General features: G+C 41.4%; 1 protein-coding gene across 21 annotated transcripts in view; it reads left to right on the top strand.

Annotated features, from left to right (window-relative positions):
* BBX (BBX high mobility group box domain containing) overlaps positions 1–26,192 on the top strand; it is a 153,158-nt gene that overhangs the window by 56,042 nt on the left and 70,924 nt on the right. For 20 of the 21 annotated variants that reach the window (XM_032098345.1, XM_032098353.1, XM_032098351.1 and 17 more), the window contains 2 exons: positions 22,015–22,185; positions 23,696–23,938. In XM_032098345.1, coding sequence (XP_031954236.1) covers positions 22,024–22,185; positions 23,696–23,938 — 405 coding nt within the window. In that variant the 5' untranslated portion in view covers positions 22,015–22,023. The remainder of the gene's footprint in view (positions 1–22,014; positions 22,186–23,695; positions 23,939–26,192) is intronic. The other variant, XM_032098342.1, reaches the window with a different exon arrangement.

Raw genomic sequence — 26,192 nt, 5'->3', positions numbered from 1 at the left:
AGACCATATGTGAAATATAGAAAGGTTTGCTATTGTACAACTCTCTCCTGAAAAAAGCTTTTTACTGGGGGATTATGCTTGATGCACCAGTGGCTCTTAGTGAGCCCATACATGAACCTAAGTCTCTGCTGTGACACTGGCTGTTGTGAGTTGTAGGGATACACCTGCGGGTCCGCTTGCAGTTCCCACGTGCTTGATGGCACTTCTCAAACTTGATCTATTTCGAAGCAGGCTTGGTCCTTGCTTCTGTGCTAAGCAAACAGGTGAGGAGCATTCTGGTGAGCCTTGGAAGTGGCCATTCCATTCACAGTAACTTGTGTCTCCATGGTGTTTCTGTTCCCCTTAGAGAGAGTGGCTGCTTGGGTCCTGGGGGGCTCCTGAGCCCTTGTCTCCAGCCTTGAGCAGGCATCTCTGGCTTGCAGCGTTTGCAGACTGTAATGTCTTCACCAAGAGTAATCTCTTTTTTAGAGATTGATGGATACCCCAAAATCATGAAATATTTCTTCTCTCTAATTAGCACTGGGTTTAGCAGCATTTGCCATTCATCCAAGATTCCTGATGTGGGGAAGAAGGTGGGTAGATTTTACTCCTGTCAAGCCAGAGGTCATGGTTTTAGAGCTCAGGGGGTACAAGGAGTTCATAGATAACTTGGGTCAGATCCTCTAGGTATGGTGAATCAGTGTAGTCAGCTGGAGAAAGTGGCCTTGCTGGGGTTGTGAGCTGTGGCTTAAAATAGGTAACAAGATTCAAGAGCGTGGTGGTTAGTTACAGCATCTAATACTGTCTCACTGTTCAGGAAGATGCCTGCTTCCCCATTTTCCTCCAACTCAATATATTAATACTATCTTAAATTAATTCTCAGCCAATCCAGTATTGTGCTTTCTCCTCTAAACATAAATTGAGGTGTGCAGGGCACACACAGAACTCCAGATAATCCTTGTTTGCTTTTGACTCTGGGCAACAACTTTGTTGAGTTAGGATGAATTGGATCACCAGTATCTGGCCACCATCTGATGATGTGTCTGAGCCTTTTAAGAGTGTGTTCAGTCATGAACAAATGGGTTGTGTAATGTGTCGCTGATCTGCAACCCCGTATCTCAGACTTCAGCTGTAGTAGGAGAGCTTTCTGTTTCTACGGCAGTGGGCAGCCTACTGCAGTCACTTAGCAGGTGCTGCTGTGTCCCCCTTTGTGTCATCATGAGAGATGCATTAAGAGCCGGCTGTTGTGTTAGATATGTGGCCAGACATGTGGTGGGACACACCATGCAGAGTTTTCACATGTGGAGAATTCTTTATGGTCAGTGCTCTCCAGAATGTGGAGACCTGGTGGGTGTTGTGGTGTGAACACCAGTCTGGTGCTCCCGTGGGATGGACCTTGCAGCAGACCAGTGGATAAGGATGTTTTGTTGATTGGGTATCTGCAGCTTCTGCTGCGAATACTCTTGTCCCAATGGTGAGGTAAAGGGAGTAGACTCCATAAATCCCCTTTCTTTGAATTTTCTCCATTCAAATCTCCTATCATTTGACTTTCATAAGGCAAAAATGTACTTGACCTGTAGGCTAAAAGTGCACATGTATAGTCAGCTACACAGCTCAGCTGCTGAAATTACAGTAACTTAGTCCTGTTTCTAAGCTCATAAATCCGTTTAACCTAAATCAAAGTAGTGAACTCTCTAAATGTTTTGTCTTATGAGGCTTCAGCTTTGTTGCTTCTTTCGTCAGAAATCAGCCTGGTTTTTGTGACACACTGACAGTCACATGTCACGGATGTAAATTCCAACATTTGGTACAGCTTTATTCCCCTGGCATCCTCTGAGCTTTGTGGTGTTGAGGAACAAGCCTAAGCTATCTGAGAGTAAACAAGTCTGCCTGAAATATGAACTGAAAGCATCTGAGTTAATTTTAATTTACTGTTATGAGTTCCTGCATAAATAAGCGCTTGTTGTTGTATATGTAAGGTAACTTCCATAGCCTAAAATGTTGGAAATTTTAAGTTCTGTTTGCTGATGTGAATTTCTGTAATGGCCTGTGAAAAGTTATGTGACACAGGTAATCCAGAGAAAGCAAAATGTCAAATACCAAACACTCACTGAGTGATGTAACTGCTTTCTAATCTGAAATGCAGCTTGCATATAGTGCATCTTAACACTGAGCTCTAGCAGCATAAATGGTCTTCTGAGATGCATCTTGTTAGGATTTAATGTCATAAAGCAATTCATAACTCAGAAGAGTCTCTCTCTCTCTACAAGGGTAAAATTCCCCTTTCCTGGTTCTTGTGAATATGTGTATACGGTAAAATAAACAAGTTTGATAGGGGCACAGAATGCAAAAGTTGTATGTGTTAAACTGTATCCCAACTGTTTCAGTTTAGTAATTTCACTGTGTGTATAATACAACAGAGTAAAAAGTATGACTTCTGGCAAATTACTTATTTTTTACTTTCTCCACTGAGACCATTTTAAAACACTCCGCATTTCAGTATGCTTTTACTGTGCAAAGCAATAAGAACTGCATTAGAACTTTTTTCAGACAGGAGTAAAAAAACCAGCAAAGTCAGTTTTTCTTCACTAAACACCCATTCAAAATGATAATAAGGTATATAGGATGCTCAGTTAAATTTTAGAGTCTACAGAATATGAAATTACAAACCTGAATGTATTTATTTTATTTATCCTAACTTATCTATTTTATTTATCTTTGGCTTTGCTGGGGACTTTCTGTGGTGAAGAGCTGCTCTAGAATAAAGTCATAGAGTGGTTCAGTAGAGGTGTTCAAGCATTATATAAGCTGTCAGTTTGTTTTCGCTCTTTCTGGATCTTTCTCCTTCATTAAGATTTCATTTCCATAAGCTGGTATAGGTATTGTAGGTCATTATCTGCATTGTGAGGGGTGCTTTTCCATGAAGCAGGGAAGGCACAGTCTCCAGTCGTCTAAGGTTGAATAAGAAAACCCTTTGAGTACAATGGTGTCAGTAGTTCAGTAACGGTCTGTATTCCTACCTCTCATGCACACTCATTTAAATAAGCTTTGAGTTGAAGCTTGTGGATTTGTATATGGTTTCTCTGGTATCATAATAGAGACTTTAGGGCTTCCTTAGCAAAACAAGGCAAGGAGGGAAAAAAAAGTAACTTGGGGTTTTTGTTTGGTTTGATTCCTTCTCCTCTCCAGAGAGATGGCTTTCTGGGGCTGGGTTTTTGTATGTGATGGTTACTGCACTCAGCTTGTTTATAATCTTGTCCGTGAGGATACTGTTGTCTTTTAATGAATGTCTCAGGAAAAAAAAACTGATTACTTAAAAGCAGCCCTTTTAATAAGGAGATATTTTCCCATGCATCACACTGCTTTCTAAAGATGTCTCTGAAGTTGAACACAATAAATTCAAATCTACAATGCTCTGTAACACAAGGACCTAACAAGATCTTGGGACTTCAGGAAACATCCTCTGGAGTTATGCCTGGAGTTGTCCCGAGTATTTGCAGATTTGAGTATACTTGGTGTGCTGTTACTTGCATAGCAATAACTGATGGCAGCTTTCATTATGAAAAAGGTGATCTCCAAGGTGTGCTGTCCAATATATCTGCTGTCACATCCCCCCTCTCCACAGACATTCTTTTATCAATCTCAAAGCAAACATCTGCATAATAACTGGAAGGAGTTAGTCTTTAGGGCCTTTTTTTGGTTTGGAGTTTTTTGTGGATTTTTTGCTTACTTACTATGCAGCTGCTTCTCTCTCCTGATGATTTCAGGCTGCTTTGGAGTCAGTTCACCCCTGTTGTAGGTGTGAGTCTTGCAGATGGGAAGGTGTGCAGAAGCCCTAGCTTGAAGCCCTTGGAGAGGAGGCTGGCAGTGCACTGCGAGTGGGCTCTGTGGAGCAAATGGGACTGTGTATAGCCCCAAGCTTGGCATTGCTCTGGAGGCAGCTGAGGCTGTTTGAAGTGAAATCTCTGCTGACTTCGGTGACGTAGGAAAAGCACTGAGTTATGTAGTGAGGAAAGAAATCCGCAGCATAAAAACCCCCAGTGCCTCGAGGTTGATGCTGTAGCTGGAAGCACTTGTCAGTCCTGCTGCACAGATGTCGCTCTTGGACATCGGAGCTTCGCCCACACTTGCCTTCCTGCAGTCCCTGTGCACAGAAGGGAAGAGCCCAAGATGCTGTTCTGCTGTCCTGGTGTCTCTAACAGTGTGTTTTGCCCAGTGGTAGCTTCAGGCAGGGATGTGGGTGACAAAGCCACTCACCTGCCATGAGGTAGAGTGATTGAAGGAATGCTGAGATGGCAGCTACTGCATTGACCCGGGTGTTTCCAAAGAAAGCTGCCTTCATAAGGACACAGGCAGAAATAAGGACACTTGGCAGTTGTTGTTTGGGTGCGTTGTGGGGTATTCATTATTCTTTATTCATCGTCACTGGGTGGTCAGTGTGGTGTACTCCTGGCTTCTCCTCCCCTCTGTTCCAGGTGATGGGTGAATGTTCTGGGCAAGGCAAACTTTGAGGGAGGGTTGATGGGCAAATAGTTTCCCTTCTGCAACAAATGAATTCACTGCAGGAAAGTGAAAAGGTGGAAGGTGGCTGTTACTGTTCTGCTCTGTAGTTTAAATCTCTCTGCTTTGGTTCCTAATGCAAACAGAAAAGGGAGTCTGATCAGCTTTCAAGAAAAACTAAAAGCAGATTTGCCACATTTGAGTAAAGCAAAATTACAGAAAATAGGAAGTATCCTGTGATCTGTGACTTCATTGTATAATTTACAATTACTTGGACATCAATTCCTTAATTGAAAACTGACTGCAGCAAATCGTTGTTAAAAAGACCTCAATGACATTGCTGTGCCACTCAACAGAAAAAAATGGAAAATACTCCTCTACTCAAAGAGATTCATTCAGAGGAAGGGATTTCATCAGCAATTATTCTCTTTACATGAATAGTTTGGTATTGATAGTTTCATTTCAGTAAACTATATTTTGACTTGTCTGCGGGCACAGCTGCCACTTCTCCTGTAGCAGAGCAGCTGGATGTGAAACCTTGAGTTTATGACCTGACATGTATACATAGTTAGATGTAGATAAATCTTGTCTAAACCTGTATCTGTATTTCCATCTAGGAATATCTGCATAAGCATAATAATACAGTTTGTAAAGCTCATTAAAAGTTTGGAGGCATTCACAAGTACTCAATTCTACATGTGTTAAACAATCAGTAAAGATTCCCAGTAGTGATCAAAAGAACTGAGAAAAAAAATATTTCTATCTTTGTTTCTCTGTGGTTATAAAGATAGGAAGATAAAACCCGTAAAGCCTACCTGTAATCTTAACTATCCAATCTTGTTTGAGGTGTGCCTTACTTGTGAAGTGGCTTTTTTATGTTGGCTGGAAGTTTATTGTTTTGGTTTTTCTCTGCTGGAGAACTACAGGAGTAGTTTTCACCACCCAGCTGGAGCCAGACTGTTGGGAGTTTTTTTCATGAAGTCACTTCTTCTTTGACTGTTGGTTAAGAAATGTGAGTTTTAAGCAGGTGATAATATAAACAAAACAAGAACCCAAAGTTTAAATAATCCATTTTACTAAGGGAACTTCTTTCAGTTTTTATGGGCCTCTGGTACTTTCTTGATGGTTCTCCAGAAAATCTTGCCAAAAGGAGATCTAATGAAACAGTACGGGCCTATATTCTCTATTCGTGGCGACATTGTTTTTGACTGCAGCTCTTCCCGTTCACAGTTTTACTCCATGTTTTTGAGGTGTGCAAGGCATTATTAAAAAAGAACAGCTGACAACAACAAAACCCCAAATTAAAAGGCAGATGTTTTCCACACATTTCATATTCATAATGCACTCAAAGAGCTGAATCACAGACCATAGGACTTGGCAGCAGAGGGAACCTGTGTTTTGTGTTAGTGCTCTCTTTCCAGACTTCAGTGTTTCTTGGGAATGCCTATGTCAAATGTTCTCCTACAGTTCTTCTTTTGCTTTTGCTTTTTTTCCTTAAATCAGCCTTCTCTTTGTTGTGTTGTACTGGAAGTTACTGTTGCTGCCATGGGTGGTCTTGAGGCATCCTTCCTTTCAAGAAAATATTCAGTGCGTAAATGTTTTATTGAATACTTTGCCTTTACATTTTGGGAATCTGCCTGTGCTGTCTTACGCCTCTGGATTTCTTCTGCAGGGATAAGCCTGTGCTCTGGAAGTGTGAACTAAAGATAATTGACTCTGGAAGTGGTGTACTTTTTCCTGTGAGCTGACTTTGCCCTTGTACTGAGAATGTTTACAATGATGAGAACTCATTCACGCTTCCTAAGCTTTGGCCAAATGTTTGACTTGTCATAATTTAACTGTGATATAAAGCAAACTGCTGAGGTATTTAATGCCAACATCAGAAAGAGTTACCAAGAGCCAGTTTTCACAAATCCAGTTTTAGTCATGGACTGGGATGAGTCACTTTATCTGATGCAATGAAAACAGAAAAGATGTTGAAGCACAGATGTGTGAGTTCATCTTCCACTTTTCCTGTTCCAGAGGAAAAATTTTCCGATCTGGAGGAAATTTTTAAGCTGTGTATGGTGTAACTTGTAACTTCATGAACATCCCAAACAGGAGGAATTCAGGACAGTGTTAATATTGATAATGGAAAAATAGATCCTTAGAGTCCACTGAACTCTAAAGGGGTCTCCCTTCTGAGTTCATACAGTAGTATGAAGAAGGTGGGGTTGATGAAATAACCTGGTTCATCCACAGTTAAGTCTGCTTCTTTCCTTCACCACAGCATTGCAGTTTACATCAGCAGAGGAACTTGGGTTATAGGTAATGACCATAGGTGGTAGGATGTACTCATTCCAGGAGCACAAGGAATAGTAAACTTCGTAAAAAGTATTTGCTTGTCCACAGAAGCCTGCTATCATTGATATGCAGAGTATTCAGGAGAAACCTGTCTGTTTCCCCAGTCTTTTGAAGTTGTTGGATACACAACATGGATACACATGGAGATAATTTTTTGAGAGTGATGAGAGCCTAAATGAGTTGTGGCTTGTTGGCTCATATTTTAAAAGCTTTTTATTAATGGAGTTTGGGTTTTTTTAAATTTGTTTATTAAATGACAAAAAGGGTCCAGCATTGTGACTAGCACTGCACTGTGAATGGGCATCAGAAGATAAAGACAAAGGACCACTCAGTGTTTCTGAGTTGCTGCTTAATGATGGGCATGTGTTCGCGTTCACATAAGCATGAAATCCACCCATTCTGAGAGGGCTTCATTAAGGGCCCAGCATTTCATAAGCAAGGATCCACAGCCATGTTCAAGAGCTTTTTCTGTTCCAAAGTGCCCCTCCAGTTAAAATCTCTTTAAAAAGAAAAGAAAAATCTTTCCCTGCTTCCTGCAGAGGTTTCAGTGCAAACCTGTACTACTTGTAGAAGGAACTGTCACAGATGTTTTCAGGTGTTTGATTATTGAGTGGCTGAGGAGTCTCTTGCAATGAGATTCTTTGTGTCACCACTTAAGGCTTGTGAAAGACCCGTGCACCCCAGAGATTGCTGCCAAATTAATGTATCCTACCGCTATTCTAGAGTATTGCAAAGGCCTTCCACCAGTTTTCTCCTAAACTGCAAACTCTCTCAAACAGAGCAAGTTATTTTAAAAATTAGATTGGAAAGTGCTGTCCAAGCTTATCGATGTCCTTTGGAATCTTCATTGTTTCTGGTAAGTTTTTTTGAGCAAATTATGTGGGGTTGTTTGTCCAGTTGCTTACCAGCTCATCAGGGACCTAGACTTTCAGGAAAGACTTGTTTATGTTTAGACCCTTGAGCCTAGAACAACAGATTTGTGAATGACCTGTCCACTGCAGACCTCCCAGGATGGCAAATATCTGGATTTTAGATTTTTTGTTCGTTGGGTGCCACACATGATTTGATGAGGAAGCTCATTTGCTTCCTCTTGCTCTCTGCTTGCTGGGGTTTTTTTTTTTAGAGCTTGCCTCAGAATCACAGTAACTTCTTGTTCTTCCCCCTACTGAAAAACAAGCGTTTTAAAAAATTAGAACGTAAAGAAAAGCTTGGACTAAATTGGACTCTCATTTTCAAACACAGTTAAAATACCTTGCCACGTTCACCTTTCATGGATTTTAAATTTTTTTTTTTTTTAAGTGGGGCAGAGATGTTTGCAAACTTTGGTTTGTAGTACTGGGTAGCTTCCTGAAAGAAACAGGAAGGGTTGAGGCAAACTAGCTGTGCTGCTTATACTCCACATACCAGTATTTCCAGCTCTTCTGCATTTGGAATTACTGGCAAACAGGTAGCATGGTTGTAATCTCAGGTTACCACAGGTCAAATGAAACAGGGTCATCATTCTCAGGGATCATGCAGACAGAAGAAATCAGACCCTGAGGTGTTTAATTGTGCTCTATGGCACTAAGAAACATCTGGGAAACAGCAGGCTGACTGACCTCAGCTTGGTCACTGAGAGGACTGCAGCACTGGTCATTTCTAGGCAAATGAAGAGCAAGAAGGGGACAGGGAACAGCCAAACATGAATTTACCAAGGGCAAATTGTTCCTGAGTGTGAAAAAGTGACGGAGAGAAAAAGCTGTTGGCAAAGGAAGAGCAGAGGACCTTGTTTACTTTGATGGCATCATTTGACGCTTTCATTAGCATCCCTGGAGCCAAACTGAATTCCCACTGGATAGATTGTTGGATAGACTGCAGTGTGTGAAAAATGGGTTGAGCCAGCACTGAACTGCTAGAGAGTTTTTGGCAGTGTTCCTTGGGGTCCGATAGTGGTGCCAGTGTTTAATATTTTCATTGGTGATAAAAATGATGGGTTGGAGTGCACCCTCAGCAAATCAAAGGGGACACCAAATTGGTGGAAGTAGTGGATTACAGGAGCTGCCATTCAGAGGAACTTGAGAAAGTTGGAGTGGGCTAGCAGGAACCCAAGAAGTTTAACAAAAATAAGGGCAGAAAACAGCTTTGCAGAGAAGACCTGGTGATCCTAATGGGCAGTAAGTGGACTAGAATTCAGCAGCAAGACCTTGTAGCCACAAAAGCAAACTGTAGGCTGGGCTGTGTGAGCAGGAGCGTAGACAGCAGTTTGAGGGAAGGGTTTTCCTGCTCTGAGCTTCTGAGACTGAATACCCATACGGAGGGGCTGTAGGTATCATAGGCAAGGACCACTGAGGTGGTTGGGTCAGAGCACATGACATACCAGGAGAGGCTGTGAGAGCTCCTTGTTTCACCTGAGAAGGCTGAGGGGATGCTGCAGTTGACTCCAACTATCTGTAGGATAATTACAAAGAAGAGGGACCTAGACTCCTTTTAGAGTTGCATAGTGAAAGGACGGGCACAAGGTGATTGTCACAAGTTGCAGGTAGGGAAATTTGGGTTGAGCTTAAGGAAAAATAGCCTCCATTGTGAGAGTGGTGAAACAAGTGCTGAAAGAAGTGCTGGATTCTCTATCCCTGGGTGGGGTCCTGAGCAGCATGGTTCAGCTTTGTAGCTAGGTCTGCCTTGAGCAGGACTAGAGACGCCCAGCTGCTGAATTTAGTATTTAATATTGCCCTTTTCTTGAAATAATGGTTTGTAAGTGCATGAAAATTAGTAAGTATATTATGGCATTTTAAGAGGAACAATGCAAAAGTGTCTTTTCCCTAAATCTTTCACATGCAGCTCATGTCACATTTCTAGCTTTAGATCTTTTGAAGTGGACATTGCTGAATCCTGTGATTGTCTTTCTATGAATTAAAAATAGGCCAAGTCTTTTTCTCCTTAAAAGAGACTGTTATGTTCAGCAGAACTCGAGGTGGTGATGCATTTTTGCATATGAGCATGCATATGGCTTGAGAATGGGAGCATTGTCTACAGCCCTGCTTACTTTTGATGGTTTAGTTCAAAGCTTACTTGAGAGGCAGATTGTTAGGGAAAAACTGAAATGTCTTACAGCATCACACTACCTCGCTGGCAAAGAACACATTTTCTTGGTAGGTTGTTTTTTTCCAGGAATTTGAAATCATTCATACTCAACATCCAGGGAGCTTCAGGAGAATGTGGCTATAATGCTACAGTGAATTGCTGTCTATGAAATATGGGCCTGCTCAGTTACACACTTAGATATTGTTTGCCATTATACAGGGTTTTCTAGCTCGTACTGGTACACGTGTAGCTCTCAATTAAAGCAATTTTTAAATCGTGGTATGAAAGTAAAATTACTTTTTTTAAGTTTTGTAAGCTGTGTGGGTTTGATCTTTAGACCTTTTCCATCAAGTGAAGCTCTTAAATCTGCATGCAGAATTTTAGCTTACATTTCACCTGCAAAAAGAGCAATACACTTAGGCCTGGTGTTGTTTGGCTTCCTGGGGGAACTGCTTTGCTAACTTGGCTCAAATAATTTTAGCTCATGGGCTCTTAGAGGGGACACACCTGAGGGAATACACAAAATGCTCTTATCCTAGAAAGAATTTGAAGCAGTGTAGGCCAAAATTTCCATGCCTTTTTAATGGATTAACTGAATAGCTGAGTACGACAATTTAGGCAATGGGATAATGGAACTATGAAACTTTAAATTATTTTGATTATTTTGTTAGGTGTTTAAGGGGGAGTTTAATATGCTGAATAGCTGAGACTGCCTTATTGAGGTTATAAATAGAATAAGATAGCATTTTACCTTCTGAGGGCTTTTTAAGTACATTGTTTATTCTATTATCTGTGTGTTATGTAAGGGTTTTTTACTCTTTCAGGCACTGTGTATGTAGGCTCTGTTGTATTCAGGGGCAGATTTGTGATTTCTTGCATCTCTAGATCTCTGCATTGCTTTTTATCCAATTGCCCAGATGTAGCTGCGCTATCCTGTAAGTTTTCCAGGATCTGTAGGTGGATTATTGCGCTGAGGATGTCGGATAAGCCCCAGATCAGGCAGGCTCAGTGGAGTGTGTAAGGGTTTGGATGCATTAGGGGTGAGAGACACGGCTCAGGTCTCCAGTGAGGTGTTCCCAGGGCTGTCCACTGGAGTGTTGGGCCTCACGAGCAGGTGGGGTTGCCCAGTGAGCTCCTTGCTGCCTGTGCCGTGCTGGGATGATGCCGCTGGCTCGGCGAGGCTGTGCTGCTCCCCGAGGGCTGAGCAGGGGCTGTGGAGTGCAGGGGCAGCAGCGTGGCCCTGCCAGGGGGATATGAGCCGCCTGTCACTCCCACTGCATCCTCCGAGCTCTGCGGCTCCGGGGACGCCTGCCTGGAGCTGCATCTAAAGTGTGCCTCACCGGGCATGTGTAGTGTCTCTCTGATTACCCATGGAACAAGCACGCAAAAAGATTGCTGAATGCAAAAGTTTTCTTTTCAGTTTCTTCATTTTCTGGAAGGGAGAGATGGCAGAAGGGAGCAGGGGCTGGGATCGGAGTTAAAAGCTCTCTTCCCAGTTTGACCATGAATTTATTTCTGACCTTTTGTCTAAGGTTTTTCATCTCTTTTACACTCTTTCCAAACTGCAAAAGTTAGGAAGATAGCAATGTTCCCACCTTTTATTAAGGTGCTTTCAATTCAAGACAGAATGAATAAGATCTAAGCTTCCCTCCCTGCCCCCCTCCCAATAGAGTTTATTTCTGCCACAGCTAACAAGTCTTTCAGTAGAATAATAGCAAAGATGATGTTTGTTAAGAGTACATTTTAACTCTGGCTCCATCTCAGACTCTGAGTTCTAATACTTCTTCTATGGGCATATGTGGGCACAAAATTATTTGTATGTTACTGTACCTCTGTGGAAGTCCATTACAGAAATGGAACCATCTTACTTTTAGGATCTCAGAGGTTCATTGTAAAGAAGCCCAGATACTTTCCTTGATTGGTTGGCTACCTGACACAGTCTTCCATAAATTTCCAGGTGGAATGGAAGCACATACATATCTTTCCATACATACCAGTGATATTTGATATCATTGATATCAAAGATTTGTTATGCTCTGCATGGTTGTCTGCATGGGATGCACTGCAGGTTTGATGCTCTCTTGGGCACACTACTGCATGTACACATTTAGCCCTTTTTTGGGGTACCTGGTGAGCCAAATTCCTTACACTTGGAGAAAAATAGGATATTTGAGATGAGACACAGAAGACATGAGCTAATTGTTCCCATCATGACACTAATAATGTTAAGTGGCCAAACTTAGCTGAGTATTTTAAGTTTTGGGCCTGTGTAATATCACAGGTTGGGTTGAGTGTAAAACAGAAACCTTTTGATACGGTACTGTGGATTTTTGGCTTTATCCAGTATGAGGAATGCTTAGAACATGCTTTTTTCTCCAGGATTTTCTTGTGTGTTTAGTTATTTTACAGACTTTCTAACAAGTCAGAATTTTCTCATGATAAGAAGTCATTAAGTTGATTGAAAAAGCTCTATATAATGAACTGATATTTGTGCCTTGTTTCCATGGATAAGATGTATAAGGCTTAGGGGTTTCTTCCCCTTTTTCTTTGAATTTTTTAGTTTGAAATCAGCTGTTTTCTGGCCCAAATTCAGTTAATCAGAATGCTCAAACTTAGGCTTAATTCAAGCATGTATTTACCATTGCATGGTCAAGAGTCACATAATAAAATAACAGGAAGTGATAGAAATAACAAACTTTATAAAATTTTTAAAGATAAGGGAAAGGGAAAGATTTTAAATTTCAAATTGAAAAGAAAATAACCACTAGATGGCACTTGAAAATTGTGTATTAAGATAATACACCTGCTTTCAAAATCATTACAAATGTTCATAGACCTTCAATGTTCAAAGGCTTTTATGTGGATCTGCTTAGTTCTGAGAGGCAGTGATGCTTCCAAAAACCAGAATTAGAGCTCCTTTAGCTGTATCTCTTTCTGTGATCAAATTAAACCACTGCACTAAGGAATCTAGTCTGAATTGAAAGCTCATTCCTGTGTCTTAAAATGCTGCTTTAACAAGATGATAAATACAAATATAACTGATAAATGTGTGCACATTACTTTGGTTTCCAGTTATTGTTCATGGAATTATAGAATTGTTTAGGTTGGAAAAAACCTTGAAGATCACTGAAGTCCACTACTAAACTGTGTCCCTAAGTGCCACATCTGCATTTCTTTTAAAAGACCTCCAGGGATGGTGACTCAACCAGATCCCTGAGCAGCCTGTTCCAATGCTTGACAACCCTTTTGGCAGGGAAATTTTTCCTTATATTCAGTCTGAACCTGAGGCCATCCCTTCTTGTTTGGGAGAAGGGATTTATAGCCATTTGTTTTAGCAAAATTCTGCTCTGCCTCGGCATTCTGTTAACCTTCTTGGGTTATGCCTAATTTGAGATACAGTGTGTTTTGGCAAAGTGTTGCTGCTTTAATACGGTGAATAGCTTGGAAATTAACTGAGAGTTTGGTAGGGAGGGGTTCATACAGGGAGCAGACTCAGAAGGGTTCACTTTTCATTTTTGGCTTTACACACTTGCCCCTCTTGGTAGGGGGAGATGATGAAAGGTGATAGTGACAATTTGATTCTGAAGAAAATGCTTCAGTAGCTAGGAATTTATTATCAAGTCAGTCTTGTGGTATTTCCGATAGTGAACATGGCACAAGCCCCTTTTTATTTGAAATTCTTGTGTAGCCTCTTTATTGTTGTTTCTGAGATGCATAAGAGTTATGTGTTACCATGATTTATGGGCTTTATACTGAAGATGCACAAAGCTGAGTAAGTACTTTCTGTAGCCATTAATTTGATTATTCTTCCATAGGACTAGTGGGTTGGGTAGTAGCTCTTCAAGGGAATGTTTAGACAACTGCCTTAGCCTATTGCACTTGAATTGAAGAGAGCAGAAGTAGACAAAGTATAATATTGGGTTGTGCAAGGATATTTTATGGCCTATTAAATATGTATTAAGGGAGTAATTCTTTCATTTGCTCATACAGCTGTATATGGTCCCCCTGACGCTGGTGGTAATTTTGAGTGAATTTTATTATGAAAGCTCCGTTACACACATGGTAAACCTTAGAATGGGTTACAGTAGTGATGGACACAGCTGCACTGTCCTGGTTTTGCAGAAGACACTGGGACACAATCAACAAGAGGTGAAAAGGAGAGTTGAACAATTTTGCCATTCAGCTGTGCTCCCCCTGCGATGTCTGCTGCAGGAACGTCTCCTCTTTGTGCTGCTCTGCGCTGCACAAAAGCACTTGGCCGTGTTTCCGACATGACTGCACCCTACAGCAATTTGTATGCCTGCTAATCAAAGATAAAAACGGAGCTTTGGGAGTGGCAAGTCAAGAACGTGGACTTTTTTTCTTTTTTTTTTTCATTCATAGGGTCTCATCCTCTGAAGGCTGTGAGCAGAACTCCAGGCCACTCTTCTTGTTCACAAAAAATTCCAATTTGACTTTGATTTTTTAACCTGAGAGGCCCTTCAGTGAGGAAGCCATTGCTGAACTGCAGATGCCCTCCTGGGAATGATCTGATGGAAATATCCATGCAGTGAAATGCATTAAGTATTTCCTGTGGCCATCTTACCTGTGAGCTCACTGGCTCTAAAAAGGTCTTTATGCTGAGATTGAGCACTTATAGTGACTTGCAAAAGCTAGAGAGAACTCCTGGTGATCCAGTTGACAAATCACATTTCAGTCTTCATTTTGCAACATTGAAATGATGGGAAATGCAGGAATGATACCTGTCTTTTGAGAAATGCTGCTCCCCATGCAGGCTCAGGTAGTCCTGCTCACACAGGAACACAAACCAAATTTTTCATGGTGTGCTCTCTCAGCTCTTAACTTGCTGAAAGTCAGTGCCTTTTTGGATTGTGCTGTTGCTATGGTCTGTGATGCTCTGCAGACAAGCACTCATCTCCTGTCTGAGAGGTGGTTGCATTTTACAGTCTACTCTGTGTTCCTGGAGGAGAAGTGCTCTGTTGATAAATTACTCACTCCAGTGTCAGTAGAGGGCTCTGCAGCGGGCGTTGTCATTATCTCTCTGTGGGAGGAAGTATTGCAAAGTAGGTGGGGCTCTGCTGCCTCTGTATTTTGAATTTCAGGCATTTATTTTGCTCACCTTCCCACGTTTCTTGGTGCTCTTTCCTGTTGTGGCAGCAAACGTAGAAACAAAAAGAAATGCAGCTTTGGAGCAAAAGGATGCCAGAATTTCCAGGCTCTGTGGGTTACATCTCCTTCACCTAGGAGCAGAGCCAGGTTTGGTAGTGTGGGTGTCCCAGTGTGTCCATCCCCTGGGTGAGTGACCTCACCTACCTGTGCAGGACGCCTTGCCCTGCTCCCCAGCTTGTGGTTCCTTTGTGTTAGCAGTGCACGGAGCATGCAGCAAGAGAACCCCCTGCCTGCTCTGTAGGAGCTCCAGGCAAAGGAAGTTGCTAGGCTAATAATCCAGGTGCATTTTTCCAGCAGATGCACAGGCCTGCAGGCAGACCTGCTGGTGATCTTCTGGTGTGTGGGGTGGTTAGCACCTGCTGTCCAGAAAGGTGGATGTAACCCTAACACATGCTTGTCTTCTGCACTTTATTATCCAGAAATTGTGGCTAGCGGAGTGTGTCACTGGAGTCTTACTTGGTGAAGTAAGTATAGCTGTAGCCTGTGACTTACTGGGTTTCTGGTTTTGGTCTTTCTGCTTCTGCAGCTGCTGAAGTCTGAAATGAGTCCTGCAATAGCAAATGTCCTACTATAACTTAAATTCAAAGACAAAAAGTCTTGCTATGGTTAAGACCTGAGTCTTCAGACAACTACTTTTTCCTAAGTGACTCCAGGCTCCTGTTCATATGCTTCTGGTTGAGTAAAGATGTTAGTAATTTACAGCCCCAGACCTGTTTCTGCAAGGCAAACTCTTGCATCAATTCTTTCCCTTCATCTGCGCCAGCAAGCTGCTTCACAATTGTTCAACATAAAGTGGTTTTCATACTAGACCTTGCTTGATTTCTTTGCATTAAAAAATGCCAAAGAAAATATTTCTTATTTTGCATGTCTAAATGAAAAGAGAAAGAATAGAGTTTAAGTTTGGACTCTGTTGACTTGTTTTATATGTTGCTTTTCTTCCTCTTCAGTAGGTATGAAAGGGATACTTAAGAAAAACTCCCAAAATTTTAAAAAAGTGCTGTTGACATTTTTCAATGATCTTGGGGTTTAATTTTAGGTATTAGAGAACAAAGAAAGCAAGCAATTGGGATCTGAGTTTGAGAATAAGGAACAGTTTAAAATCATTTCTGAAGATGGAAGAGTGTGTCATTAAAAATTAACTAACACTTGTAGCTGTGTTGCTAAGTGTTTCGTGTGGTGACAGTCTCTCCCAAACCTCCGCTGGCAAACAGGACCCCATTGAGCTCAGCATGTCCCCCATTAAACCATCACATCTCTGAAAATTAGAAAGCTCATTAATGGCTTTCTGCTGTGAAGCAATAAAGAGTATATTCACTGACTGGTCAGCAATTAGTGCCAACTAGTTTTTGTCGTACATTATAGAAATATTCTGGTTCAGTTATTCCAGAGCTAAAAGAAACTTATTTTTTTAAAAAACCACTTTTTGTATTTGTGTAGGTGTATTTTACAGCCAGAAATCTCCTTTTACTTTCATTTGAAAATTCAAATACCTCTTCAGCCCACTAGACTGCTGAGAACATGAACTCATTTCCCAGTCTCCTGCTTCTTTATTGAAACAGCTCAGGTCACTGACTCAGTAGTCCCCAAAACAACAAGCTATTAGTGTCATAGTTCAGTCCTCTCTTTTCTCATTAGCATTTGTTTTTATGATGTAGTAGAGAACTTAAATCATGTAAAACAGAGCAGAAAGTGTGGAAAATCCACTTGAAACTCTGCCTTTGCTCCTTTGCACCAGTAATCTTCATTGAGTCAACTGGGGACCCAGCTGGGCTCCAGGAAATGTGGGGTTTTTTTAAGGTAATGGGAAATCAGAAATTAATTTCCACTGTCCTCATGGAAATGAGAGTTGCTGAAGCTCAGATGTTGTTCCGTGGAGAATCTTCCAACAGGGACTACACCATAGTCACAATCCATGTCTGTGGGGTTCTGCTTTTGCAGGTCTTGCATTTCTTTCTAACCTGTATTACAACGTGTGCTTTAGAGCACCTGGCTGCTTTTGAAGACCTTTATAAGTATTTTGGTGTTTGGGGATGTAGTTTATCGGGTGTAGCTTATTTAGCACAAGCAGCATTCTCAGTGACAGATCAATACTGGGATGAGATAGTCCCAAAATTAGGACTGCTGAAGTTGGTCACCTGTGTATATAAGGTTTTGTAAATAACAGGGGAAGAAGATAGGAGAAAAACAAAAGTTAACATTACCAAGTGTAATCAAACGCTTGTCATTAATGAACTCTTAAAAAACAAAGACTTGTAAACAGTTATGTAATTGAAATAGAAACATAGGCAGTAAAAAGCTAAATGATGTTTTCTCCCCTGCTTTCCCTCCACCATCCACCTCTTAAGGAACCTTTTTTTTTTTCCTAAGGAGCTCTATTAGCTATACATATTTATAAGACATCCAAGAAGACTATGATTCTTAGATTAATGTTTCTAGGACCAGAAGGACAGCCAGCACACAGACACACACACACACAAGAAAATTCTTAAGTTTTTAATACTGATACAGTATTTCTGTAATGTTTGATCTGTATAGGCACTAAAAGATACCCTGAAGGTATCTTGCTGTCAGTGGAACATGAATGTCAGCCTTGACAGGTATCCTCTAGTGATGTTACAAAGCATATGTGGCTTATTTTAAGCAAAGCTGTCCATACCTTTGTCTTGTCTTCTTGAAATATTCCTACTTTCTCCCTAGTAGCGGTCACTTCGTTTTTGTCATCCTTAAGCTGAGAAGTAAGTTGTAAAATCTTGTTGCCTGGTTTTAATTATTTTTACTCTTGCAAACTTCTAAAACCCATTACATCTGCCTTAAAAGATACATAATATTTTTACTGATATCTGTAGAAGAAATTACCTTTTTTTTGTGATATGGTTAGCAAATTCCAGTTACTGCAAACTTTGCACTTCAGGTGTTGCCTGTCTTTTCTACTTTTAAGCCCAAATCTCTCAAAGATTGCCCATAACTTGTTCTGTGACTTTCTATGGAACTTTTCAGTTGTCAAGCTTAAATGTGTGCTTCAGTTCTTGTAGGGTCCAAGTCCAGCTCTTTCTTTAAAAACATGCTGGTAGGGATGCTTGGCAGCGCTCGGGGATCCCTGAAAGAGAGAGAAGCAGCTGGTATTTCTGCTTGCTTCTGTCTGCCAGCTTCCAGTCTCTCATGTAAAACAAGCAGCTAACGTGCTATTGACGATGTGTCAAGGGGGGAAAAAAAACCAGATAAATAAATAGAATCTCAAGAGTCAGGTAACTGGATTCCATTGATGTTTTGCCATTGAAGAAGTAAATAATGCCAGTAAAACTTTCGCTGTTGTTTAATCATAATCATATATGCATTCTGCTACATCTTGCGAAAAGTAAGGGAAATGTCCACGTTAGCTGCATTTTGCATTTGTCTGGATGTATTCTATGGGTTTCTCTCATAATTATATGAGTATGTGAATATATCAACAATTATGACACAAATGCCCATAAAGGGGGGGGGGCGCGGGGGGTAGTAAAATAGAAGATGAAGCAATCCAGAGGAAAACAAGTTTACCACACTATGTTGGCATCCATTTTTTAAGAGGAAAAGTCCCATGTGATATAATAGAGACTTAGAACGTTTTTCATTATGCCAATTCTGTGTTTGACTGAGAGGGGCATCAGCAAAAAGTGCACACCAAAGAAAGTCTCTGAAATGTAGGTCAAAACGTATAGGGACCTGAATAAGTAAAAATGGGGGAAAAGGATTATGAAACACAAAAGTATTTAAAAATAGAATGTGACCCATGCTTAAGGGGAAGGAAATAATTTTATGTGTTCATGTTATGAATGACCCCCTATTTCATAGAAAAGAAGAGCGGGCATAGAGGATAGAGTATATAGCTTGACATACTTAGAAGTGAGGGACTTCCAGGCCATGCTGTAAACGTAAAGTTTTGAAGTCTGTGGCCTCAGTCCTTCCATCAGTGGGATCAAAATCAGGAGGGTTTTTGTTGTTGATTGCAAAGATTCACTTCGAAGCAGAAGCAAAGAATGACTTCGTGTTTTTCTGTAGTAAATGGTGCTTGTATGACAGCCAGGATCTGACTTACTCTGTGTCGTAAAATGGTTCACAATTTAAAAAAACAACCTAATGAACATCCCGTGAATTCCTGAAACTGAACATACATTTTTATTTTAGCACTAATGTGTGATGAGCTTTGATTAATTTATTTTAGTGGTGAGTGTTTAATACCTAGCCTTCGTGCATGGAAAACAAAAATTATTTGTGAGCTCAGCTGTGGTGCCAAGGTGTAAGGTACTGAGAGCCCTTTTGGGATTTGCCAGGTGACTGGTGCCTGGCTCTGTGCTGCCTTGCCAAACTCAGCATAGAGCATAGCAGCATAGCATAGCATAGCAGGGCCTCAGGGATGATGGAGAGCACATGTAAAATACATGGTGGGATCATCTAAGTCCTGTGAAGTCTTCCCTTGCTCATTCTTTTAAGGGCAGCAGGCAGAGAACTGCCAGCTAAAGGCAGTGCTGTTGTTGAAATAGCTCTGAGACTTCAGCTGAACTTTGTAAAGGAGGATCATGGAGCACTTCTCAAAACATTAATTTAGTTTCACACTAACAAGGTAGAAGGCTACTAGTAGTACTCATCATACCTAGGACTGACTGCAGACAGAAGCCATATGATTAGCTCATGTACACGAATGAGTGGTAAGGCTGGAGTAGCTCTCCCCATTGTACTTGTAGCGTATTTATCCTGCTCAGAAATAGGCCACATGCTTTATTGACTACAGTAATAGGCAGATCTGTATCACTTAGCAATCTGAACGAATCTCTGCTACCCACGGGAGCTGAAGTTCCTGCTTGAACATTAACTCAGCTTTGTTGATTTGTGTCTGAAAATACCCCAAACAAAAGCAAATGGTGGTTCAGCACTTTAGGAAGAGAGACAGATGGAGAGCACAGTGCAGTGTGGTAAATGGCAGAGGTCACAGTGGGATAAAAACAATTTCAAACATACATTTTATGAAACTGGATTGTGGCTTAATTTTCCACACTTGAATGTTTTTTTTAAACCAAAGTGGTTTGTGTTTTTGGATCTGCTTTGGAAGTAACGGACGAAGATTTAGGTGAAATGGTGCATGGTTATGTGCTGTATAAAACTCCCTGTAACCTACAGGAGTTGGTTACAGAAAATGAACAGAAGAGCAGGTGATATGAAATCAAAGTTTAAATGTCTTCCAGGTAGAAGTGGCATTATGTGGATAGCAAAGTATGTAATGGGACAAAGTTACTGCAAAGTTACAGGGCTTTGTTAATTAGTCCGGGGGGCAGGTGGCGCTGACAAGTGGGGAGGAGCTAACAAACTTCCACATACATCCAGGAAAATGCCATTTTAAAATGTAGGTTAAAATTTCTGAATCTCCTTGCTTCAGGCTTCAGTTGTTCCTCCAGCAGGCAGTGTCTGAAGGTCCTTCAGCTTTCTGCACTGTTGGAGTCTGCAGAGGAAGCAGCTGCTTATGCATGTTTCTGGTGCTAACAAGGGCACATTGCCAAAATGCCAGTGAGTTAACCAACAAGAAACACCTGGAAGAGATCATCCAAAACCAGAATTAGCACTCACTAAATGTAGGAGTGTGGCTGGAGCTGTGTGAGATAGTTCTTGTGGGGTATTTGCCCCAGAGGTGGCACAATGGCTCGGGCAGCTGGTCTAAGTCCAAGTGTGGCAACTTCCTCTTCTGGCGCTGTAGGCTGAAACATTAGCCTTGTACCAGGCATCTTAGAGAAAGCAGCTTCCTAAAATGCACGGTGGCCTTGCAGTTACAAGGTTTGATTCTTTCCATGCCCTTTTCCTGAGAGTCAGCAACACAGCTCCTTCTGGCTTTGCCTATGGGACCAGGGCTTAGTGCAGCTGCTCTGTCCTGCTGGTGGGAAACCCCTGTGAGACTTCATCAAATTTATTTGCTTTATAAAGGTGTAGCTGGCTGACCACTCTCCAGGTTCGGTTTGTTTTGATGTTTGTGTTGTGCTCTTGGAAAGCTAGCCATGCTCCTGTCAGGATTGCCACTGATATTACACAATACTAACAGAAAGCTACAAGGGATCAGACTATGTGCCAGCAGCACTTACTTGCTGTGCGCTGTAGTATTTGGATGTGATGTGCTGGTTTTATTTCTTTATATATTTATTTGTCCCTTAGTTGAGTGGCTAAGGGACAAATCTGAAGTCAACCCTTAAATACATGGGATGTGGTAAGCATGTTTTTTACTAAGAGATATTTCTGAGGTACTTTTTAGGTAAGGATGCACACACAAGTAAATGTGATTTGTCTTCTGCATGCACTTGGCTCAGCACATGGTTTTTGTTTCCTGTGCAGTACTTTGGAAATGTCAGCATAACTACCTCTGATTGTTTACTTCAAATCTGTGTATTAAACTTCACTTCTCTTAGGATCTCAGATTTCCCTGTTGCACCTTTTAATGGCACTGGACAAATCCTAGCTCATAGTATCATGGGGCTCTGTATCAACATTGGTGCATGTAAGTGCATGATTAACACCTGAGTGGCTGGTGATATGTTCCACTGTGATAAAGAGGGATATCCTGACATTGACATTTTCAGTGTCAAAATACAAAAAGCTGTAGTGGATATAGGTGTGGGAGAGCTGTGGAGTCTCTCACTCACTTGGCTAGTGAAGGGCTTGTCTGCTGTCCTCAGACAGGAGCACATTTGAGAGCTGGACTAGCTGGCATCCTTACTTCATGCTCTTAAATTGTGTATTGCTAGTTACTCTAGGCATTACGTGGAAGTGTTAAGATTGCATAAAATACATCCATGCTTATGTTGATAATTGGAATAAGTCTCTGCCTAATACCTTGCCAGAAACTTCGGAGAGTCTTGGATTAGTTCCTCATATATTTGTCACTGGTTTGATGGTCAATTATGCCTATGGGTTTATTGTGAATTTATCAATATTTTTGCATGACAGGTCACAGTAATGAAAGGCAGTAGTAGGAATAAGGATCACTCAACAGAAGGTGAAGGAACTGGGAAGCGGCCGAAAAGGAAGTGTCTTCAGTGGCATCCCCTGCTTGCCAAGAAACTCCTTGACTTCTCTGAAGAGGAAGAAGAGGAAGAAGAGGAGGAAGATATTGATAAGGTATATTTAACTGGATGCTTTGACCATAGATGGTTAACGGTGGATCGGATTCTCCCTAGCTGTGGTTTTTATTTTGTGTTGTCTCGTTCTCTTTTGTGAAGAAGCACAGCCAATAAAAAGTGATGCGGTGCCTGTCCGGCTGTAGAGGCAGGTAGTGACACAAGAAAGTGAATTGTCAATCATTCCTTCAAAATAGTGGACAAATTCACACAAACTGTGATAGTTTTATCTGCTCTGTTTTAATAATGTGTTGCACATCCTAATCTTGATTGCTCAAAGTGGGTTTTTGATGTGCTTTTTTTTTAATTGCTTATTTTAGACATGAGGTTGGTTTGTGCTTGGTGTCTGCTTCTAGTGGCTCTGAAGGGCATACCAAACTAAAAGTTTTCCTTCTTCTTTTCTAAAGATAAAAAACTACAAAGATTTAAAAGGGAAAAAGAAGGAAAAAGCTGTAAACAATTTTTACTATCTTTGCATGTGAAATTCAAGTTATCCTCCAGAGTACTGACTGCACAGCTGAGGTAATCTGTCTCTGGTTTGACACTTGGTATTTTGGTACTGTTCAGTGCCTCTGACCTTAACCCTTTTTTCATGAGGACCCTGCCATGTGGCACCTCACACTTTTACAGTTAGACTCATTCTCCATAACAAGAAGTGGGAATTGTTTATGCAGATGTGATGATTCCATCATGTGAATAGCATTCATATCGGTATCTCCTTGGTGCTTTCCTAAGGCAGGAATGGGAAGGTCAGTGCTGACGAGACTGCCTTGAGCCACACACTGATAAGAGAGGGTGACCTTGACAAGGATGAGTCTGATTCTCTGATGGTGCTTTCTGTTGACCTTACAGGCCCTTTCACAACGTGGGTATAAAACAGTAGCGTCGCAGTTAGGTAGAAGGTGGTTTTCTGTCTCATGCAATAAGTTCTGTGGCTCGTCCCTTGTAGGAATGGTACACTGGCCTGTAAGTGGAGAGAGCACATTTTGCAGTGTATTCTGGTGAGATTTGCCCTCTGCCTCTGCTGGGCAGCTGTGTGGTGGCTGCACTGCTGTGCTGCTGACAGGCTGAGCAGTGACCAGCAGGAGATGGGGAAACAGCTGACAAACTAACAAACTGTTACCTGTTCCTCCTTGTGTGCTCTGTAGTTGCAAACACAAATAATCAAGGTCCAATCACTAAGGTGATTTCTAGGTTGTCAGAAGGGGGTAGGAAGGATCTCCTCCCTCCAGCCCCTTTAGCACTGTTACTAGAGAATGGTCCTCAGCTTAGAAATTGTTCCACTTGGAAGTCGGTGTTAAGTCTTGCAGAGAGCATGAACAAACCTTGGACTGTCAGGTGAGGAGGTTTGATGTAGAACTCTGCACTGTCTGGATGGAACAGATGGCCTTTGGAGACAGCTGTGTGCATCCATGTGCCTCTCCCTCACTCCCATGCAGCGCACACAGTCTCAGTCTTTGTGCAAAGCGCGGGTAACTGAGCTTACACCCCTTCCCTTTCGGTTCTGCCAGGTGCCGCTCCTTGGCCCTGATGGTTTAGAGCAGGATGCTGATGAGACTGAAGATGACGAGTCCTCAGAGCAACGAGCTCGCCGACCAATGAATGCATTTCTCTTGTTCTGCAAACGCCACCGCTCTCTTGTGCGGAAAGAACACCCTCGCCTCGATAATCGTGGCGCAACCAAGATCTTGGCAGATTGGTGGTCTGTTCTAGATCCAAAAGAAAAACAGAAATACACTGACATGGCCAAGGAGGTATGTTCTCTCTGAATGGTGGATGTAAAGGGAGTTCACTACATATTTGTCTTCTTTTTCTCTGTGTATTAAATGTTTTCTGTGGGATCTTTCTCTTCCCTCCGTTCCTCAGCTTCACCAGTGGGATTATGGTGCCCAGAGCAGCTGCTGTTCTTGCTTTAATTCACTTGATCCTTTGGACCAGCATAAAAAGCAGTTGGTCTGTGTACACAAACTAACCTGGCTCCAGTAGTCATTGCTGTAAATATATGCACTTTGTGATTGTATCGCGTGATAATTTCTGCAGTACAAGCATTAGCGTAAGGATAGTGGCCATTGTAAACAATAACATACAGTTCAGTGTCAGCTGACTAGTGATACTTAGCTGTGCATTTGATACCAGTGATGCCAGCTACTGTAATACAGGTGGACTAAACCAAAGGCACAGTCAAGAAATTTAGTCCCTTTTTGCCTTTGATGCTAAAGAATTAAAAAATTACTAGTGTTTCTTGAAGTACATTCCCCATTAACCACTTTCTGGTACAGCAAGATTTGGTGAGTCCAATACCAGATCAAAGAGCAGTGCTTAATCAGAGTCTTTTAACTGGGAGCAAGGAAAGGAGATTTATCCCTGTATTTCACAAAGTATCTGTATGTCAACTTAAAATTTAAATGAGCATTTTTAAGAAATAGCTTTCTTGATAAGCTGTTGCCAAGAAGGCTATGGTTATTGATAATAGAGTGAGAAGGACACAGCCAATTACTTAGGCGGATAACCTGACCCCAGAACTGATCCCCATGATTACCTGTATGATACAGATTGCGGGTAACCTTTGAATCCAATCTTAATAACTAATGGAACACCAGTGAGAAGGAAAAACATCTCTCTCTTTTGTTGAGTATGGTAGCACACTGTGGGAAGTGCAGATAGCTGTGAAACAATTGGGAAAACTATTATCCATGCCTGCCCTGCAAACTCAAGGTGTCTGCTGCCATTAACACGATCTAAGATCTGTCTGTTCAGTAGATGGTGTGAGAATGGAAAGGCCCACAGGATAAACAAAGTGTTTAGCATGGCAGGTCCTTTTTGAAGCAGGGTCTGTAGTACCTCTGTAGTTCCTCCTCTGTGGCACAGTATTCAAACGTTTGAGTCTCAGCTTTGTCCAGCCATTCCAGTTTTGTTCTGCATTGCCGTTTACAAGTTAGTGATACTTCTCTAAATGTGTGGGGAAAGGGCAATTACAAGGTTCAGTACAGATGCAGAAGAAGGAAAGATGAGAACAATGAAATGATTTTTGGAAGAAACAAACCCTGTGTGACTGTTTTTCTTAGCCTTTTGTCTTGCTGAAGGCAACTTGTTCATTAAGAAGGAAAATAATTGCAGAACTTCTGTATGAAGTGACAGATCTGAAACTATTAATCATATTGTTATAGAAATCATTGTTCCTGTAGTGATTTTTTTTTGGCATGAAGAACAAATTGTATATTCAACGTCAAAGCAGAACAATAAATCTAAGGAGTTTACATCATCATAAGTAGTTCTAAGAATGTGTAGAAGAGAGATAGTGTGTAATTTTTATTCTTTAAACAGTGTATGTTACAGCAATAATTAGCAGCTATAATGTGCTGTTGAATATATTTGGGCCTTCTTCGCCAACAAGCCTATTCTCTGTGTGTGGACTGATCGTTTTATTGTAGCACTTGCTTTTCACAGAACCACAGAATGATGGGGTTGGAAGGAGCCTCTGGGGAGATCATCTAATCCAACCCACTACTCAAGCAGGTTCACCTACAGCAGGTTGCACAGGTTCACTGTAGGTAGGCTTACTGCTGGGACTGCCAAAAAGAGGTTAATGCAAACTGTAGTGAGAACTGTTGTTGGCATTTTTCTTTTTCCTAAAGAGAATTTATTTAAAAATCAAGGAGGTGAATGCCTTTGGAAGATAAAAATGCCATTGCACCAATGATCTGTTTGAGTACCTATATAAGCTCGCTGAGGTTTAAGATACAGTGAGTAATCTTCTGTTACTTAAATATAGCTTTTCAGTGTCCTTTGACTTCATATTTCACTGGGCAGCCTCTAGCCACTGTCCTGGCAGGAAACACATCTCCCAGAGGACGCTCTATCATGTCTGTTCTCCATATTGTATACCCTGGGCGTCCAGATCACTCTTTCAGAGAGAAAGGTAGGCCTTACAGAAGTGGTCTCTCCTGCAGTGGCTACAGTCCCTGTTCTTCTACGGTCTCTAGAATGTTTTTTACTACTCGTTGCTGT

The sequence above is a fragment of the Corvus moneduloides genome, chromosome 2 (assembly GCF_009650955.1).
Source record: "Corvus moneduloides isolate bCorMon1 chromosome 2, bCorMon1.pri, whole genome shotgun sequence".
Taxonomy (NCBI): domain Eukaryota; kingdom Metazoa; phylum Chordata; class Aves; order Passeriformes; family Corvidae; genus Corvus; species Corvus moneduloides.
This window is presented reverse-complemented; position numbering and strand designations above follow the sequence as displayed.